Raw genomic sequence first — 21,670 nt, 5'->3', positions numbered from 1 at the left:
TGTCATTGAAGGATGCAGGGCAGTACTTAATTTGGGCCGGTGGTTGCAGTACATTTTGGAACCAGCACTCATTTATCCTTATTTTACTTTGGCCCAGACACGAGAGAGAACATCACAAAATGGGTAAGGAAGAGGAAGATGGGAAAAAGTGACAAAGAATGAGAGTAAGGATTAAAAAGAGCCTGACAGAGTGAGATAAAGAGACAGTGAGCATCTGATGGGGGGAAAGAAAAGGCATGAAGTGGAATCAAGACTACAAAACCTTGGTAGTCAGCACTTCGACATTCAATAGTGCTGGTTGTCGGCTTCTGTGTGAAACTTTCAGCCTCTGTACTTATTCTCTTACAAATGAAGTACTGGTGCAGGCTGCAGTTAGCAGCTGGAATCGGTGATTCTGGACCAGGTAGTTTGAGCACTTCCTCACTATACAACTTGTAATCGAAGCATTTTTGGGGAGTTCAGTACGGCGAGGATGCCCTGAGTACCACAGACTGAAGTAAGCACTGGCACACAAACAGGTTTATCAATCCTTCCCTCTAGCAAGCTCCCAAAGCCCTGCCTGGAGATTCACATATCAATTTTAACATCCTGCTGAGGGATAAACTGGCTGCGAAAGCGGTCTGTAGCCTCAATTCACTCAGTCTTGGGCTGAAGCGTTCATCGGGTGAGACAGTGCAAGCATGACAGGCACCAATGTAGGGTGTAAAAAGCTGCTTTATTAAGAACAGGTCATAACACCTAACAAATTCATTCTTGGCACATTTCCTCACGACTAATACATCCCCACTACACTATATAATCATCATTGATAAACACCCCCTCACTCTTAGTCCTACCTTCTCCCATTGTTATGAACCCGTCAAAAACACATAACCGCCCTCTTTTCTCTGCCTATCATTACCTTCTTATCTTCTTCCTCGTCCCATTCTTTAAGTTATGTCTTTCTTTCTGCTTAAGTATAAAAAGAAGAGACATAATAGTTTATGTATTTCTATTTCTTCAAGTTTATTTGTGTCTGAAATTATATATATTGTGAAAGAAATTTTTCGGGCTTTTCTGAAGTCATCTAAGGACCCTGTCTCTTTATTTAAACCTTTTCTCAGATTTCTTTCTCTGTGTCTGTTGGGCATCCGAGGTGATATGTAGAAATGTATATACTGCCTTAAGCTGATACCAGAAAAAGAACATCTTCTTCTCTCTTCTCTTTTTTGTCTCAGGCAGCAAGAAGGACATCACATAATGTAAGTACTGGGATGAATTAGAGAGAATCGGAGTAATGAAGATTACCGGTAATTAATTCAGGCTTTACCCTCACTCCACGAACTCCCCATTCCTGCTTAAACTAGAAGGAGGGCAGTAGACAGGGCAAACTCTAGTTGTGCCCCAGCAAGACTGCAATGAGGAAGCATACCCAACCAAAATCTAAAACCCTAATACCACCCCCCCCCCCCCCCCCCCCTTCCCACTCAGTCAGGAATTCAGCTACAAGGCCCCTGGCGGCAGCTCCCACCCGCCCAGGAGGAGAATGGCTAAACACATCTCTTGCTCCCTCACAGTTCATCATCATCATCTAAACTGTATTTGATTTCACAACTAAAAATCATAAAAGTCATACAAACATCGATAAAAACTGCACCAAAATACAAGTTCACAGTACAGTACATCCAGGGTAATCTAATTTAAATGATAAAAATTCATGAGACCCGATGCCAAGATTAGTCACAGCTTTAAGCGTATACAAAACAGTGTCATTGGAGAGGAGTTGTAAAAAGATAAGAGCTGGTCTGACCCTCATAAAACAATCCGTTTTAAGAATGAGGATAATAAATAACTTTCTGGGAGCAGCATAGAATCTACAAAACATCACTGTTACAAAATCAATACGAACGTGTTGAAAAGGCAATGTTTATCAGTGTAAAAAAAAAAATACTCAGAATCTGGATCAATTTGCGGACTATAAAGTCGATTTACCTTGTATCATCGATGAATACCTCTTCAGTTTGTTCTTTGACTGTGAGCTATTTTTGTTTTACTTTCTGAATGACCACCACCTGACATTGTTACTGCACTCTGAAATGTTGTATCTGTTACAGGAAGCTGTCAATTTGCAAGAGTTAGGCAGCAGTCTTATTGTTAGCAATTGAAATCAACAGAAATCATGTTTGATATTTATTGTCTCATCATGAATCCCCGATTAGCACATAGAGCTCTGGTCTTTAGTTGTGTTGTTTGAGAATAAAGAGTGAGGACCTTTTACTTAGGTGTTAGTACCTTTTATATAGGTTGCATCATAACTTTAAATAAATCATCTTATGTGATCAGCATTTGGGCTGTAGGTGCCCTTGGGTTTTGGGACCTCAAGTTTCTGGTGACAAATGGAACAGCACTATGAATGTTGGCTTGTTTTATCCTAGTGATGAGGGATGTGATACCATGCATGAATGCAGTGTGGAGCAGAAAGTGAGGAATCGTATGGAGCGGCTCTCGCTGGCTCACTTACCAGCCTCCACCTTGACCGATAGTGGCTATGGACTGCTGCTGCTGTTTTAAGTTAACATGTGGACTGTTTACAAAGGGGATCATAAAGTATTGCTTTATTGTAAGGGTTCGTTGTCATCATGAACAGTGTTGACGTAAAAAAGAACAGCATTTCACCCTAACAATTAACAGTGAGTAAAAGCATTACATATTTGCTTTAACCGCATGCCATGCACTTGCCACCCTCATGAAGTGTGGATGTAAAAAAAAAACAGCATTTCACCCTAACAATTAACAGTGAGCAAAAGCATAACATATTTGCTTTAACTGCATGCCATGCACTCGCCCAGTCAATACAAAGTGTGCGCACACACACTTACACACTCACACACACCATCAAAAGAAGACCTCCTGGGTACAGAAGTTCAGCAAATATTAACAAGATGAGCAGGAGGTATAACTAGTTATTACTCGGAAACTGGCTTTGCCCCATATCATGCATTCGCCATATGAATAGTTCATAGTAAACTCCTGAATAATAAAGATGTAACTATGCTGGGCATGCGAGCAGCTTAATGGAATGCCGAACTATTGATGTTGGTAAAGCTTCCTCTGCCATCTTAAACATCTGTCATGTTATGTTACCTGGTACTTCTATAGTGCTACATTTGCCAATAAAATGTCATATCAAAAAGAATATGGTCTGTAGCTGAGGTTTCCTGCTTGGGGAAGGGTATTCTCGACCTTTGCTGTGTATATGTGGCTTGGAGGGTTATGCTTATGACAGTGACCATGAGGGAGTGAAGCGGGGTGAGTCTCGTGCCCTTTCAACCTAATTTTTGTGACTGGACTTGGGTCGTCTTTGTGTGGTGGTGTGCTGTGTGGTTTGGGTCTTCAGCTGATCAGTACTCGTCACAAGTGTGATTCAGATGGTTTTACATTCTTCTAATGGTTGTATGCAGCTGGAGTCAGGAGCTGTACTGTGGTAGCTCCTCTAACTGATGTAGTCCAGGAAGGAGGTATCCTGATAAGGGATTATCATCGAGGTTGTTGACCCTTGCCTGTTATGATAGGATGAAGGCTAGTTATAGACTATCCCTTCATGTCATGAGTTTCAATTGTTATTATTTTGTGGTTGTGTTCGATCCCTTGTCTTTGTTTCCTGAGCTTCCCCGTTTATCCTTTATCAGAATGCCAAATTCCCCATGCAGACAGCCCTCAAATTTGGTTGACAGTGTTTAGTACTAGAAACCTATTTTTCTTGTGCATTCGGAGTTCTTGAATTATGAGGTGTAATTCATAGGGTTGAACAGTGAGATGTTCAGGTGGTCGGTTGTCTGGGAGTAAAGCCATGGTAGGTGCAGAGGAAAGTTAAAGGGTTTACCTGCTCTAATCTGTTTACATGGTTCTTTTTTAGGAGGGAAAGTTATTGTGATGTTGACATTGGTTTGTGAAGAGGAAAGAAAGCAGCTGTAATTGGTGTAGTGTGGGGTCACGATTTGTTGTGCAGTGAGAAGTAGGCAAATGGGATTGGGTTAGTAGCCGGTATGTGTATAAGGAAGGTATAAGGATCCACTGGAGGTGTATTTGTACACAGGACAGAGTAAAATTAATTACTGGTTGCAAATTGTGAGCAGTATTATGCATGCAGTAAATAGTACATCTGGCTCTTAGCTCCTAACCCAGAGAACTAATAAGTATTGCCAATGTAAGTATAATCCCTCAGGTGTTTATGGTTTGTAAATCAGTTCTGATGGGTATGAAAAGACCTACAGCAAAGGAAAGAGTCACAAATAGGAAGGAACAATAAAAAACTGATCTTCAAATCATGTACTCCAACCCTTACCATTCAAATTAATCTGTTTTGTTCTGCAGCGGATCACTTTCCCCGGCTTACTCTCCCGTGAACAGCATGAACCCCAATACTGCATCCCCTGTCTGCTCACAATATCAGGATTTGATGCAGGTGGATCCACCACAGTTCCAGCCGCACATGATGGGTCTTGGGATGGTGTATAGCGATCTGCCTCTCTCGGATTCCATAAGGTGAGTCAAATACACTTCGCCAACCCTTACATCCACTATGCTTTTTCTTCCACCAACTAAAGCGGATCTATATTGTGTGAGGCCTCTTCTGTATGAAGAGGTACATATATCTTTATTGCGATGTTATTGCTCCTACTCTCACACCTACGGTCTGCATCTTATGATGAACCTCTGGGTACTGGCATCATTTATTGATCGGGTTGCTAACTAAAGCTTTGCACACCCGGTACCAATGTGTCATCTATATGGGTGAGCATCTTAATTAGGATTGCCATTTCCTCACAGGGATGTGCACCCTCTACAGTTGCCTTCTTAAACAAAGAGACTTTCCAGATTTTCTTGTCATCCAAGGGCTAAGGGATCACAGGAGGATTTTGACAATGCAAGAGTGACTAAAGCCTAGGAGTAGCAATGTTACCATAAAGCAGGAGTCTCCAACCTTGTGTATAGTAAGAACTACTTATGTTCAGTGACAATCATGCCAAACTACAAAAAAATATTATTGGTCTTGCTGTTATGACCACATCCAACAAAACTGGATTAGTCAACACCTCACACAGGATTAACTGCAGTGACCACTTGAGTGCATCATGGTGGGCAACCAGCAGTTATGTCAAAAAGCTGTTGCAGTATTAAACACCTCTACATGAGTAATGACATACCAAGGCCCTCTAGTAACAAGAAGATACGATTACAAGTTTATCATTCAACTCTTACATTAAATATATGTTGGAAACTGAACACCTTGGTTAGTCTCCAAACATCTGTTTACTAGTTTGTAAAAATACACCGATTTTACTCTCAAATGCTCACTTTTCAGTTTTTTGAAAACATGCATAATTCAACCAGACGAACAAAAGCTTATATTAGTTTTCATTTTTAGTGAGCACATTTGATCTCCAAATTTCAAGTTGTCATTTTCATCGTTTACTCCATGTAAAATTGCCGCAGATTGAGAGTTTTCACCTCGCCTTGCTATCTCATGCCAAGGATGCCCAGCATGATGTCATTTATGCAGACAATATAGAATTAGATTGGATTTGTATAAAAAATAATGCTTTGAATGGAGTCTGTTGCTGGTGCAGGTCACAAGTTATACATTAAGTGTAATTTATATTTAGGCTTTTCCTGTATGCCAGCTACAGCCTGAGCAGTGCCAATGTCCTTTTTGGCCTATCCACTGGAGGAACATGTCATTTCTAATGTTTCACACGTTCTACTCTTAAATATGATGTACTACTTTTGAGCAGTAAGGTGCGGTTAGAGGTGACTTATTTAATGTTTAAAATCAGGTTTTTCTACTTGTCAGAAGGGATGATTTTGTTAGGTCTATGGAGTAGGGTTCAAGCTGCTGTTGTCAGGCCAACAGGGTAGGCCTGAAGCCATGTCTTCACTGCCACTACAGTGGATGCACTATAGATGCTGCAGTTCACAAGTGGCATTTAACGTTCCATGCCACGGGTGTATTTCTGCACCATATACAATGGCCTGATAGGAAAGTTAAATGTGGCGTTCTTATTTTAGGCAAATCTTGACAAGTTTAAAGGGGACAGAGCACATACACTGGGGACTGGATATTAGTTTCCCAGTGTTTGGAGTTCAACGATACCAGCAGGTGAATCCCAAAGCAATGAAAAACTTTGGGTGACCACCCAGAAGGGGTCAGTTTGCAACAGTGGTTATTGGTAGCCTTGCATCTATAGAAAAATTCATTAATAAATATATATAAATAGGAATATTTTATGATCGTCCTTCATGTGCTATGTCCTTCCTAAATAACATCCTGTTATGCTCTTCTGTCAGTAATTTGTCTGGCATCTAGGATCTCGCTGGAAATCATAGCATCTGTTGTTTATCTAATTGAGGAAAAATTGCTTACCTATAATTCTGTGTTTGAGGCATGTTTGACTGTAGATACAGATGCTCTGCATATTTATGCCATCTAGTGTTAGGTCTGGATGTGTGGAGGTTGTTTTTCTTCGAAGAAATTATTTCAAGTTACGAAGTAGAGTGACTCCTCATTCTCGGTAATGATGCGCAAGGGCATCAACTCCATTGTTAAATTATTCTCTTGGTTTTGGACTTGTGTGCTTACGCCCTGAGTCGAGACCGTCGTTGTATCTCTCTTTCAGTTCTATTTCTGTGTACCGTCAGTATTGTTACCGATCACGTGTCTCCTCTCTGCGTGTTGAAGGAGAACCAGTTGTCGAGTCGACTCCGTTGCAGCCTCCAGAGGGCCTCACCCTTCAGGGCCTTCGAACTCAGTCTCCAGTTTCGTATCCAGACAATGCCCCCCTGGTGATGGAGTGGATGCCATTTTGATTCTGTTTGTGCTGTCATGCAAAGTACCCACGGACGGACTCGTATCAGGTCTATAACCTGTGTCTCTCGCCAAACCACAGGGAGGAGGATTGTGAGGCCTGTTGAGCATTCTGCTAGAAGAAAACGCTCCGTGATCGTCACACATGCCAGATAAAAATGCCGCAAAAGGCCACCGATGATACCCTCAACCTCTTCGGACATCAAGACATCAAGGAGGAACACCATTCACAGGCTTCGTGGCTGAAGAGGAGACTTTCTCAATCGAGGGCAGCTTGGAATCCGATCCGGAGTTCGAGTTCAAGCTTACCAATGTAACGCTGGAGTCTAACACAGTGAGTACGCTACGGCCTGACCTGAAGTACTGGGTATTTTAGACCCAGCGGTGCAGGGGCACACACCCTATGACTTCTGGGTTCACCCTGTTCCAGACCTACAGAAACACAGAGTCTTCTGGGTGAAGTCAAAGATTCATTTATTGGCTGCAGACCAATTACAGGTATCCTAGAAGTACAACAGCGTGTATGTTCTCAGGAGACTGCTGAAAATCATAGGAATGGACTTCACCTTAAATACCCTTTTTCTTCCCTCAAGCATACATTCCTAGGTTTATGATATGGCCATTACAAGTATACATTACAAACGAAAAAGCAGAGTCATGATGACCATCCCACATTCCAGTTCGGCCAGCCCACAATGATTTACACAGTAAGGTTCAGATCGCACATTTGATGTCAATAGACCCCCCAATAAACATGAGCATCTCCTGTTTTGGGAAACAAGTCATAAAGCAGGAACAAGCAGGTGTGAAAGAGATTAGCCGGAGGATTGTGTAGAATGAAAGGGTTTTATGATGGGTCAAGCCCTGATGCTAATCACAGGTGGACGGAGGAAGGGGAGCTCGTGAGACCGGTTTGACCTGGGGCAGCAGAGCCAGCTGCCCAGGTCACAGAGAAGTCAGAGGAGAAGCCCATGTACTGTGAGGCCCGTATTTACTCCATTATAGCCTATGTGAGGGCAATGACAAGATGGCCACTGCTTCCAAAATGGAACCCGCGTAGTTGAAGCAGAATAACGTGTACACAGTGCATTCATAGCTAGAACGATATATAAAGCACTCGTACATGCCGCATTTACCATTTGCGGTTTGCTAATACCAAGATAGACAGGGGTAGGGCCCTGTCCCCTACGCGGTCACAGAGATTAAAGTACGACAGACCCTCCTTTTGCCCTTACATAGGCAATCACTATACTCATCTTAATCCGAGTCTAGGTCAATGTTCACAAAGTCATGGAGATGTTGCTGTAGCATCATCCTATTACTTAGCTCGTCCCTCGATACAGGTTTCTTTACACATAAGGTAGCACAGAGGCCACATATCGCAGGAGCACACTGTATGCACAGACAGAACAGGAAAAGAATGGCTAAGATCATTCCAATGACCATCAGAACTTTCCAACCCCAGGCGGATATCAATTCCCAGAACCACCCCACCAGTGACCAGTCTCCCTTATCCACGTGTATGGATTCAGATATTTTATGGAGTTTGGAGACTGTTGGAGCATTATCTGGTATGAAAATGCAGCAACTGGATTGGATGACCTTGCATACCCCACCGCGGTCTGCAAGAATAACGTCTAGAACCATGCGGTTCTGTAAAGTCATAAGGCGATCCGCTTGGAGCTCAGCTGTCAGATTACCAAGGGCACCAGCCGTTACATTGACAGTGGATTCAACCACACGAGTCAGCTGTCTCAGGTTCCTACTATTGACCATAGGTCCCCAAAACGGCAGGAAACCCAAAAAGAAGTCTCCCGCTTCCTGACCGGCAGTATCCTCCTTACTAATCACACCTCTCACAACTCTGGTCTTGTGATAGTCGGAGGCAGCAGTAAATGTCGGCGGTAGCAAGTTTGCAATATAACATGTGCCCGAGAAATCAGGGGGCAGCCATGTATATGCTCGGTCATTACAGATGAAATATGTGCCCTTGGCAGCCAAAAACGCAGGGGAAAACTGTGACGGGAAAGTGTACGTTTCAGTACAGTCACTTCTTCCCAGTTGACCTCTAGGATTCTGACCATTACCCTGTAAGCAGAACCGACCTATGTGGGGTACGACCCAGATTGGAGATGAGATCTTTCGCTGTCTTTCACCCAGACTAATACTATACCCCGTCGCGTTCCATCCTAAATAAGGTCTCAACTCTTCTTTGGGAATGGATGAGTATGCATCAATATCCCTACTCATATCGGCAACTCCTTTCATCAAAGCCTTATTATTGGTGATAGGTCTGATGGAACGCGGTTGGCGAGGGGAGTACGTATCTAGAGCATAGAGAAACATGGTCTGGAATGCCCATGACGATCCATTGTAACTGTACGGCAGCACCAGGTAGGGAATATCCTTGTTAATGGTATGTGGCATTAACCCACACACCCAGCAATTGGTCGTATTCATTACCAGTTGGTGCTGGTGCAGAAGCTGGATAAACGAGTTATTTACAAACTCTGATTGTCTGGTCTGTTCGTGCTCAGGCAAAGGGTGAAAGGAGTGAGAGGAGGCGGTAGAAAGAGGTATAGGCTGTTCAGTGGGTGTAATGGGCTTTTGAGCGGAGAAAAACACAAATCCTACAATAAACATTGTGATACTACACAGTGTAAAAAGGCACAAAAATACAAAACATTTACTTTTTACAATTCTACACATCCTTGCGTTAAAGTTCATTTCCTCAATCGGTCTCTCCATCTTAAAAAACTCCATCCTCTACTCGGGCCGCTCGCGGCGGATGAGTGTCTTCTGCTAAGGGGCACGCCTGTCAGTCCAGGGAAACGCCCTAGACCAACCAGAACCGTTGACCTAACGTCTTCGGCCTGTACCCAAAGTCTTGGCACCGCGACCCTGCGGCAGAACCCGGATGGTGGTTCGAAAAACAAAAATCAAGAAAGTCCTTCAGATGGGAGAGCAAAAAATGTCAAAAAGGAAATAGTAAGGAAATCTTTATTTGTCCATGGGCCTTGGTCTCAAATTATAGCGGAGACGGCCAGGTGCTGTTTGGTCTTGAAACAAAAGTTCAGGCTCAGTGGTGTCCAGTCGATTTGATGGTGGCACAGCTTCCTGCAGAATATTGTCACTCTCTTGGTCTGAAACTGTGCCTCTTATGCGTGCGTCACTGAATGGTACAAAACGAGGTACAGTGTCTGTTTCAGAGTCGGCGATACCCTCCTTGACCCACTGGTCATATGGCAGAGGCAAGGGGACTACTTTGCAGTGGGTACCATGGATCCAGTGTTTCTTCCCTTTTACTCGTACCGCTGATCTTGTCGACAGAAGTACAAGGTGAGGGCCGATCCAGCGAGGCTCGTCGTTGCTCTTACGCTGGAAATTTCGGATCAGGACCCACGAGCCAGGGTTGATAGGGTGTCCAGGAGGTTCAGAAGCTTGGGGAAGAGTATCATGTACCTGTTGGTGCAAAACACGCAGTTTAACAGTCAAATCATACAGGTAATCGAGTAGTACTGGATGTTCAATCTCACTAAACTTCGTGGGCCTCGGTACACCCCATACGTTGGCCGGACGGCCAAAAACGACCTCGTAAGGGCTAAGTCCCACTCGTGAGTGTATGGTCATTCTGGTGGACAGGAGTGCTAAAGGCAGAGCATCAGGCCATTTAAGACCGGTGCTCGCCTGGATTTTGGCCAGCTTGAGCTTTAAGGCTCCATTGTAGCGTTCTACTAGTCCAGCTGATTGGGGGTGATTTGCAGCATGGAACTTCTGCTTTATCCCTAGCCCTTCACATACATTCTTCATCACTTTACCCACAAACTCACTTCCATTATCACACCACACCATTCTTGGCATCCCAAACCTAGGGAAAAATTCCTTCACAAGGGCTTTGGCTGTGGATAGGGCAGTGTTATCTTTCAGAGGATAAGCCTCTATCCATTTTGAGAAAGCACAAACAACCACCAGTACATATTTCAGGTTGTTGCATCTTTCCATGTGAATAAAGTCCAGCTGCAAAACTTCGAATGGACATGATGGGGGTGCAAAGTGACCAGCTGGAGTTGGGGTTCCCCTACCAGGGTTGTACTTCAAGCATACCATGCAATTCTTGACCACATTCTCTGCACACTTGGGAATCCCAGCATTCTGCCATACTGGAGCCAACAACTTGCATATACCTTTCGTACTGATATGTGCCATTCCATGTGCCATAGTAACCACTGGAAGCACATATGCGTCAGGCAATAACCATCGCTTATGTTCTGTCAGATCAATCCAACAACCATTCTCATCCAACTTACCCATACTTTCTCTCCACTTGCTTAACTCCTTCTCTGTGGCTTCAGCTTGAAGCGACTTCACACTCTCTATTGTGTTCTCACACATTCCCACATCATCAACCCATCTTGCGGGGCCTGCAACATACATTCTAGTCTTCACATTCTGTGCTGTTTCTTTCGCAGTCTCATCAGCAAACGCATTCCCACGTCCAACATCAACTGTGACTTTCCTGTGCGCACTGCATTTCATGATCGCAACTTGCAACGGTAGGGTCAGTGACTCAAGGAGATCATTCACCAACTTGCCATTCTGAATTTTAGCTCCATGCGATGTCAGGAACCCACGCTCCTTCCACAAACGCCCAAAATTATGAGCCACGCCAAAGGCGTACTGGCTATCTGTGTATATATTTACTCTCATTCCTTCAGACAACACGCACGCTCTCGTGAGGGCGATTAATTCCGCTGCTTGGGCCGAATTATGTGGCACTCGTGCAGTTTCCACGACCGTGTGTAAAGTCGTGATAGCATATGCAGCAGTCGTGTCACCATTAGGGAGTTTGAAACACGAGCCATCCACCCATAAAGTGCCATCACACTCAGTCAGGGGAGTATCTTTTAGATCTACTCTCCCTTTCGTCTCTTCTTCTGTTCTGAACAGACAGTCATGTTGCTCAATCTCATCTGAGTCTGCTGGAATTGGCAACAATGTAGCTGGATTCAGCGTATTGCATCTCTTTATGTGTATGTGATTTGCTAACAGTGTAAGCTCATAACCTAATAATCGCGCACTAGTCAAGTGTTGTGTCTTGGTCCTATTTAATAATGTGTCTACAGCGTGTGGAACCATAACAATCAATGTATTGTCCATTACCAAACCAGCAGATTGTCGGATAGACATTGCTGCAGCAGCTGTCGCTCTCAGACAGCTTGGCAATGCCCTCGCTACAGGGTCCAAGGTTGATGAAAAATATGCGCATGGGCGCGGTCTGTCGCCAAAAGGCTGTGTTAACACTGACAACGCACATCCATCTTTCTCGTGAACATACAATGTAAAAGGCTTACTGTAGTCAGGGGTACCCAACACAGGAGCCGAACACAATGCATTACGCAATTCCACAAAACTTTTCTGGCACTCTTCAGACCATGGGATAGGATTCGGTGTGTCTTTGCATGTTAAGGCTACCAAAGGTTTTGCCAGCAAGGAAAAACTTGGTATCCAATGCCTACAGTATGAAGTGATACCCAAGAAAGCACGTACTTCTCTCTGTGTTCTTGGCACACTCAACTGTGCAATGGCTTGAATTCTTTCTGGGGTCAGTTTCCTTCCCTCCTTCGATAAGAGATGACCTAAGTAGGTCACTTCTTGTCGACAATATTGCAGCTTAGAGAGAGACACCTTGTGATGGAAAGCGGATAAATGGCGCAACAGGGACAATGTGGCTTCTTTACAGATCTTCTCAGTATTCGCGGCAATTAGTAAATCATCCACGTACTGAATCAGGATAGCGCCACTAGGTAAAACAAGTGCATCAAGCTGTGCTTTCAAAGCTTGACTGTATATTGATGGACTTTCACAGTAGCCCTGGGGAGCGCGTTTGAAGCGGAAGCTTCGGCCTCCCAGACTAAAGCCAAAAATGTCTCTGCTCTCTTCTGCAATTGGGATGCTAAAGAAAGCATTCTTTAAATCAATCACTGAAAACCATGCAGCAGAGGCTGGAATCATCGTTAACAAAGCAGTTATATCGGGGACAACTGGAAACTGTGGCACAACAATCTTATTAACCTCTCTAAGATCGATCACAAATCTGTAAACAGGTGGCTGTGAAGGGTCCGTTCGTTTTAAGACAGGTAAAATCGGACTATTGCAAACGTTGCCTCTTGTCTCTTCAATCACACCCTTATTAATCAAGTCGCTGACAATGTCTAACAATGCTTTCTGCCCTTCATTAGAGATCTTGTACTGGGGAATACGTGGCAGTCTGACATTAGCCTTTAAAGTCACCACGTATGGTGGTATCTCCAAGAGGCCCACATCATTGGGACCAGTAGCCCAAAGGGCATCCGGAAGGGATGACAATTCAGGCGGCATTGTGTTTTTAGACAAGTACATTGGGGAAATCACTTTCTTGCCTAATGTAAGTTGTACTCCTGAAGGAGAACAATACAGTGTAGCGTGCAATCTTTTCAACAAATCTAATCCCAGTAAATTCTCACCACAACCTGTTGTCAGAATCAGGGGTGCTTTCAGCTCGCAAGGTCCAACAGAAAGTGACATGGGACTAGAAATCGGGTTCCTAACTGGGGCGCCAGAAAAACCTACTGAAACATTTATATCGCCAGACAAAGGTGCGCCAGGGAGTTTTGAATGCATGATTGAACTCTTTGCAGCACCAGTGTCTAGCAGAAAAGGCTCCGTTACATTTGCTGTAGTCACCTCAACATACGGTCCACTCTGATCCACTGGCACTGAAACAACTCCCTCTCTCTGTCTATGGCTGTCCTAATAATCATTACTTTCTGCATCACCGTCCTCCGCATAATAATCATTATTATAATACTGGGCCGTATTACTAGTCGCGTTAGCTTGCTGATCAAAGCTATTGATGGTATTTTGAGGCGGCAGAGGACGCGCGTTCTGGGGAGCATTTCCACGCCCTCTGCCTCTAGGAGCTTGCTGGCCACCCCTACCTCTTGCGCCATACGCATTACCATTCCGCTGCATTAATTTAGGGCAACTATATTTATAATGACCTTCCTCTTTGCAGTATGAACATTGGTTGGGACCTACAGGGACACGTGGTTGATAATACCCGTTCATTTGCTGATTGTTCTGAAACTGTTGGGGTTGGTGATAGACACCTTGGGGTTGTCTATAATTATTCTGACCTCCACGTGGCGGATAGGCCTGCTGTAAAAGGACCTTTGTCTTTAATTCCTTCGTTTTCTTCTCTGTTCTATCTTTCTCGTCCTTATCTCTATTTTCATAATACTGTGCAGTAGCCAGTATTTGCGCTGAAGAAGAAACAGCCCAAGAACTTTCTGAATCTTTCAACTTTTTACACAGGTCAGGAAGTAGATTCTGCACAAACTTATCCACAAACAACCGTTGGCCACCCTCAGTACTCATATCTTGCCCACTGTGATCAATAAACGTTTCTTCAAACCTAGTGAAGAAGTCTGACACTGTCTCATCTTTCTTCTGCTTGCATGCAGATAGCTTGTCCCAATTTACGCGCATCGCAGGCATTATTGTCTTCATATACGTGATGATTCTACCAGGCAGTTCAGCTACTAAAGGTTCTGGTTTCGCGCCACCAGTTTGTCTAGCATCAGCAGCAATAATGTTAGCCCATGTATCCCCTAGTTCTGCATCGTGATCTACATTACGAATTGACCCCCATAGAGGCTGTGGAACAACATTACCAAACAACATGTCTATGTCGGCCAGATTCATAACGCATGACCCTGCCGTCTGTGACAACTCTTTATAATAACCTGCTGGGTTTTTACGGGGATCAGGTAAGGACTGCTTAAGCGCTAACTCCTCAGAGCGCTTCCATGGAACATGCACCCAAACACGCTGGAAATGCGCTGGCACAGCGGCGATACCGGCACCAGCATCAGCTGCAACTGCTTCCTTCCATACCGGGGGAACTTCTCTCATGGGGTATTGTCGCGCTTTTACCTTTTTCCCCACAAGGACATCTTGTTCAAACAATGACTGTTGACAATCATCATTCCTGAAGGACAATACAACCGCAACTGCTTTATCTACTTCGCGGTCCACAATTATACCAGTTCCAAAATCAAACCTCACTCTACACAATTCCTGCGGGCTCGGATTTTTACCGCTATCTTCCAATTCTTCACAGAGAATTTCGCACATTTTCTCAAACACATATCTCTGTTTTGGGTCATCCCACTGATGGAAAACGTTGACAACTGATTCCACATCATACAATGAAGGGAAAACAATCCATCTACGCGCCATGCTATCTATTACCTTTTTCTCATCGGGGTTAGGCAATTGGCTACGCAATTGCTTACGCTGTAAACCAGGAGTCGCACCAGATGACTCAAAGAGAGGAGACATTAATGTAGTAACCACATTAGCTAAGCGCTGTCGCGCTGAAGGAGAAGTTGAGGCGGAAAAACAGAGGGGAGAAAAGAGGATGTAGAAACAGGTACTGGAGTGGTGCAAGGAAGAGTGTCAGAAGAGGCAGCTGCTGAATTAGGCAAAGTCGCAGGAAGTGCGGGGGCAGTTGGAAGCACAACTGGCGGCCCTTGAGAGGGCTGCGCTACATGGATAAGAGCCGGCTGCAAAGCAGCTGGCGGTTGCGGCAAGGCTTGCAGTATATTCACTGGGGGTGGCATATTCACAAGCTGGGGAGGTGCCGTGGCATTTTGAGCATACGGGGGTGGCGAACTCAACAAATGTGACATCAGGGGATCTTTCTCCTTTTCTTCTAACTCATTCTGCTTAGAATGTGGTAAAACTGGGTAACATTTGTCAATCCCTAACTTACGCTGCCTGTGCAATTGCTCACTCATCTGCTCCTCCTCATTGTCTTTAAATTGTACAGCTGCTTGCATTACTGTCATACCTCTCTCTCTTTTATTCTTTTTCGCTAGCTTAATTTCCTTTTGTTTGGCTTCCTTTCGCCATAAGCGGAAAGAGTCAAACATCGCCGGCCGGGCTTTCTTTTTGAACAATTTAATTTCCAAATTATCTAAAATATCGGTATCGAAACTACCATTTTGGGGCCATTTTAAAACACCGTCTTTCCTGGTGTAGTGGATCCATACTTCGTTATATGCAATGGGGCCTACGCCATGTTTTACATAGAGCTCATAAGTTGGAGTTCCAACCGGAGGAACCGTACATGATTCCTCTAGCTGGAAATCTTTTCCACAACCCAAACAGAATAATCTACCAAATAGTCCAGAACCAGGCATCTTCGCTCACTAGTCTAGATCCAAACGTCAAAGGATTATCGATTACGATAGTCTCGTGAATACACGAGTCCTCTGGCTTTGGCGTTTGCAAACTCCAAAGTACCAAATTACCAAATCAAACGATCCCGAAGGATACCAAAACAAATGGGAGACGCTCCACTTATACTTAACTGAATATTGCTGATAGATGGCGTCACCAGAAGACTCTCTCGATTGTTTCGCTCTCTCAAACTCGTCAAGGGTCCAAAACAGGTCGATTAATCAGGGCAGCAGTCCTTCGTAGCCGTCGGGACGCGGAGAACCTCGCAGAAAAGACTTTCGGACCACGTCGACATGCAGGGGTCGATGAAGTGGCGGCCTTCCTCCGGAATTTCCACACGAAGCTCCTCACGAACCTCTGGCTTGGACTGGTACCGCTGAAATCGTCCCGAGTTGGGCGCCAAACTGAAGTACTGGGTATTTTAGACCCAGCGGTGCAGGGGCACACACCCTATGACTTCTGGGTTCACCCTGTTCCAGACCTACAGAAACACAGAGTCTTCTGGGTGAAGTCAAAGATTCATTTATTGGCTGCAGACCAATTACAGGTATCCTAGAAGTACAACAGCGTGTATGTTCTCAGGAGACTGCTGAAAATCATAGGAATGGACTTCACCTTAAATACCCTTTTTCTTCCCTCAAGCATACATTCCTAGGTTTATGATATGGCCATTACAAGTATACATTACAAACGAAAAAGCAGAGTCATGATGACCATCCCACATTCCAGTTCGGCCAGCCCACAATGATTTACACAGTAAGGTTCAGATCCCACATTTGATGTCAATAGACCCCCCAATAAACATGAGCATCTCCTGTTTTGGGAAACAAGTCATAAAGCAGGAACAAGCAGGTGTGAAAGAGATTAGCCGGAGGATTGTGTAGAATGAAAGGGTTTTATGATGGGTCAAGCCCTGATGCTAATCACAGGTGGACGGAGGAAGGGGAGCTCGTGAGACCGGTTTGACCTGGGGCAGCAGAGCCAGCTGCCCAGGTCACAGAGAAGTCAGAGGAGAAGCCCATGTACTGTGAGGCCCGTATTTACTCCATTATAGCCTATGTGAGGGCAATGACAAGATGGCCACTGCTTCCAAAATGGAACCCGCGTAGTTGAAGCAGAATAACGTGTACACAGTGCATTCATAGCTAGAACGATATATAAAGCACTCGTACATGCCGCATTTACCATTTGCGGTTTGCTAATACCAAGATAGACAGGGGTAGGGCCCTGTCCCCTACGCGGTCACAAAGATTAAAGTACGACAGACCCTCAGTCTCGAATTGAGCCTTCAAAGAAACTAACGCCTCCTGATCAAGAGGCTTTCATGCCACTACTGCCTTCAGGCCATGGTTGGCACTAAGAATTCATTTTGGATGCCCTGCCCTCCGGCTCAGCGCAGAAACACCATCCGAAGCCGAAAACCTCAGCGCCGATGACCTCTATGGCATCCACACCCTCTGTGCTGAGCAGCCTGTTGTCATCTACAGCTTCGGCACCGAGCGGTTCTTCAGCGCCATAACATAAAGCCAGCTCAGAGCCCAAACCAACAAACTTGACACCGAAAAAGACTATTGAGGCTACAGTGGAGCCCCTTCTCCACAAGTTGCAAGAAAAGCAGGACTCAAGGCAGCAGATCCAGATGCAACTGAAAACTTGACAGATTGTAGCCAAGCCACCTGCTCCTCATCCACCACTTTCTAAAAAACAATTGTCTGTCCAAGAGGCTTTGGATGTCCCCATTCCACCCAAACGCAAACAAAATGGACAAGGCCACCCGCCCTTTGCCTCCACCACCACCACCCTCACCACCTCCACTTCCACCTTCTCCACCACCACCACCAGACATGCCTTCTTCACTGCAGTCTGACATAGGTCCCTCAGTGCCTCCCCTCAGGGACTCCCTGGTGATGGTACCAGTCCCCCTTATACTGGGGATGATTCTTTTCATGTACCACCAGACTCTGACCCTGGGACTCTTATGATGTTGACCCACCAAGGGACAAGAACCCAGACTTGTACCCCGCACGCCCATCAACTCTTGATGACTACACCACATACCAGGAGCTCATACCAAGGGTGGCCTCATTTCATGGGGTGCAACTTCATAGATAACCTCTGGAAGAGAATTTCTTATTTGAAACGCTATCATCTGCACACAGGGGCACTCAGTACCTGTCTATGCTCAAGGAATTATTTGCCATACGGAGGACATATTCAAGAACCCAGTTAGGGCCTGTATTATTACTCCAAGGGTCAACAAAAAGTGTAAACCCTCTCCCTTAGACCATGTTTACATCAAAGGGCAAGTCCCCCCAGATTCCTGAGTAGTCTTCAGAAAAAGGGCCAACTTTAAAGTGTCTGGCGATGCCGGCCCCTGACAAAGAAAATAAAAGAAATGACGCAGTGGGGCAAAGGGTTGCAGATCCGTCTGCAAACCAGTGGCACATCGCCAGTTCTATGGGTCTCCTAGCAAGATATGGCCATGCTCACTGGGATGAGATAGAGGAGCTCCTCCAACAGCCCCCAAATGAGCACAGGAAGAGGGGGCAAGAACTAGTTGCAGAGGGAAAACTGATTTCCAGCACATCTATTCAATGTGCCCTTGATTCTGCTGACACTGCAGCCAGGTGCATTAACACCAGTGTCCTACTTAGAAGACACGCTTGGCTGTGTGTATTTCAGTCTTCAAGCTTGATTGTCAGTAGAATATTCTCAATGCCCAATTTGATAAAGAACACCTGTTCGGTTCCCAGGTCGATGAGGCTCTAGAAAATATTGAAAAAGACACTGAAACTGCGAAGTCCATGGGAGTCCTTAAATCTCCTACATCTAGGGCCTCCTTTTGCCATTCCAGCTATGCGAGGCTCAAAGACAACTACTCTGGAAGCCTCACACTCATATCAGCATGCGCAGAGCCAGTAATCCCCCACAAAATCCTTCTATAGTGGCTCCTATAGAGGAAACACCAACGTTGGAAGCAAAAGTGCTGCCCCACGTGGTGCCAACACTACCAGCAAACAATGACTTGCTTCACTTTGCCCCCGATCCTACTACACCTGTTAGGGGATGCATATACAATTTTTTCCCCACCCGGCAACAGATAACAACAGACCAGTGGGTGTTGGATATTATCCAACATGGTTATTATCTGGAGCTCATTACCACACCTCCCACAAGCCACCTCGCTCACATCAGCTATCAATCGAGCATCAAACATTACTCAAACAGGAAGTCCAGGCTCTCCTTCCCAAAGAAGCAATGGAATCTGCATCTCTTCAACATCAGGGATGAGGAGTCTAATCTCTGTACTTCCTCATACCCAAAAAGGACGATTCTGTGCACCAAATCCTAGATCTAAGGCCACTGAACAAATACATTCTGTCAGAGCATTTTCATATGGTTGCTCTGCAAGATGTGATTCCGCTACCTCATCAGGAAGACTTTATGACTACGTTAGATCTAAAGGACACATATTTTCACATGCTAATACACCCCGCCCATCATAAATCCCTCAGGTTTATGGTGGACGGAAAAAACTACCAGTTAAAAGTCCTTCCTTTTGTGGTCCCAACCGCACCACAGGTTTTCATAAACTTGCTAGCAGTAGTAGCAGCCCATCTTCGGACAGAAAATACACGTGTTTCCCTGCCTGGATGATTTTTTTTCTCAAAGCCCCAACCCATCAACAGTGTCAACAATATACTCAGGTAACTATAGACCTTCTTCATAGCCTGAGATTCATAATCAGTGTTCCAAATCCCACTTACAACCTCTACAGATACAATCATATCTAGAACCAATTCTGAACACACAAATTGGGCTAGACTATCCCAATTCTTAAGAATTCAATATTTCCAGGCTCTATTACCTCAGTTTCAACCAAATACCAAATCAGCAGGTAACAGTAAAGACAGACGTGCATCTTGTGTCTGGCAGAAGATATACTGATGATGGGGAAGGGGTGATACCGCATCAGGAGAGTATGCACAGTAATTCTCCAAAAACAAAGTTTCAGGAGTCATCCTCCCACTCCTCTTATGTTTCCTCACCCACTCAGCAGATAAGCTCAATCTATTCAGCGGCATAGGGGTTGGTCAGTGTCGCGACTTCAGGAACCCTTTCAACATTGATAGCCTTGGATTTCGAATGCCTTGAGTGACTTGATGCCAATGTTGCTGTTGTCAGCGAATAGGTGGAAACTGCCCCAGTCATCAAAGTGCCTGGGAGCGATGATGTTCCTTGCCAAGACTTTTCTCTGGATCTCTCTATGGAGGAGTCCATTAAGAAGAAGGAGCAAACTGTGGTAGAAGGAGCTCCCTTTACCATGCTTCACAGGCCTCCCTAATACCGACTGTTGTTGCCTACACCAGTCCTTCTGAAGTCCATTGAGGCGAATCGTATCCCTGTCCTTCAGGGTCCTCATCTTCTGACAGAGGAACACTTATCTTGTAGACAGAAGAAATAAGAAATCTTGGAGGCCGACGTCTTGTGGAACTGTATTCACCCCCTTCCTGCTACAGCAGTGCATTTCATGAAGAGAGATAGCATTTCTCTGTGGGAAAAAAAATTCTGTCAGGAAATAGAAAATAAATACCATGACTCCAAAAGATGTCTTGTGAAGAGCTCAAAGCAATGGTTAGTAAAGATTTTTATTCACACAAAAACTAGATAAGGCTCAGCTCAGTGCTCCAGGATCTTGTTGTCAGGAGCTGGAAAAAATGAAGGGGATCAACTGTTACTGACAGGCCATGATGAGGCGCTGGCAGAGTGCGCGTCCTTGAGAGAGCAGTGTCAGCGTCCCAGCCAGCCTCTTTAGGCTGCAGCCCTCTTTTCTCTCACTTTTCTTTAAAAAAGGATTTGTGAAGGAGTTTCTTGATTTTTTTTTTATTTCATTTGACTGCTCTTTAAAAGATTATTAATGAAAGCAATTTAGCCTTTAATATGCTGTCAAATTTTGCTTTAATTTCATGAAAATGTGTCTTTTTTCTAGAGAAAAGTATATATTTCTGTTTTGTAAAGTGCTCCAGGATCCTGAAAACGGGTGGGACGTTTTAGTACTTATGATTATCAAACAAGAGACCCTGCAGGAGAAAGTGGTGATCCCCTTGTGGGATGCTCTGTTTGTTTTCAATTTTGTCCGTGATACTCCCCATGAACCTAATGAAGACATCACTATGGATATACTGACATACGATTTTTCTTTAGTGACAGTTACATCTATGAGGCATTTAGGAGATTCGGGACCCTTGGTGTGCTGTAAGCCGTGTCTCAGGTTGTAGGGTGATGCACTACCATTGGAACTTGGGCCATTGCGTGGGTCCCATTGCAGGACCCAGGTAACCCTGTTTCAACCACAAACTCCTACACTCACCTGAAACGGGAATTACAGGTGGCGCATTATGTCTGGGTACACATCTCCCTGCTAAGAGTAGGTGGAATATATGCCCACAAAAGGACCATAGAATTTCAGACTGTTGCAAAGTCATCCTGTGCCATGGACAACCCCCCCCCCCTATTTTTCTGACTGGTACTGGTGGTAAC

The 21,670-nt window shown here is 44.7% G+C and overlaps 1 protein-coding gene across 11 annotated transcripts in view; it reads left to right on the top strand.

Moving 5' to 3' along the window:
- Positions 1–21,670, top strand: part of STAT6 (signal transducer and activator of transcription 6) — a 760,203-nt gene that overhangs the window by 733,543 nt on the left and 4,990 nt on the right. For 6 of the 11 annotated variants that reach the window (XM_085600982.1, XM_085600983.1, XM_085600986.1 and 3 more), the window contains one exon: positions 4,354–4,524. In XM_085600982.1, the coding sequence (XP_085457108.1) occupies positions 4,354–4,524 (171 nt within the window). Of the gene's footprint in view, positions 1–1,217; positions 1,242–4,353; positions 4,525–21,670 lie in introns of all 11 variants that reach the window. The other 5 variants (XM_085600976.1, XM_085600985.1, XM_085600978.1 and 2 more) reach the window with 1 other exon arrangement.

This window comes from Triturus cristatus, chromosome 4_2, assembly GCF_964204655.1.
Source record: "Triturus cristatus chromosome 4_2, aTriCri1.1, whole genome shotgun sequence".
NCBI classification, from domain to species: Eukaryota; Metazoa; Chordata; class Amphibia; order Caudata; family Salamandridae; genus Triturus; species Triturus cristatus.
The sequence above is the reverse complement of the archived record's forward strand: the minus strand, read 5'-3'. Positions and strand labels throughout refer to the sequence as shown.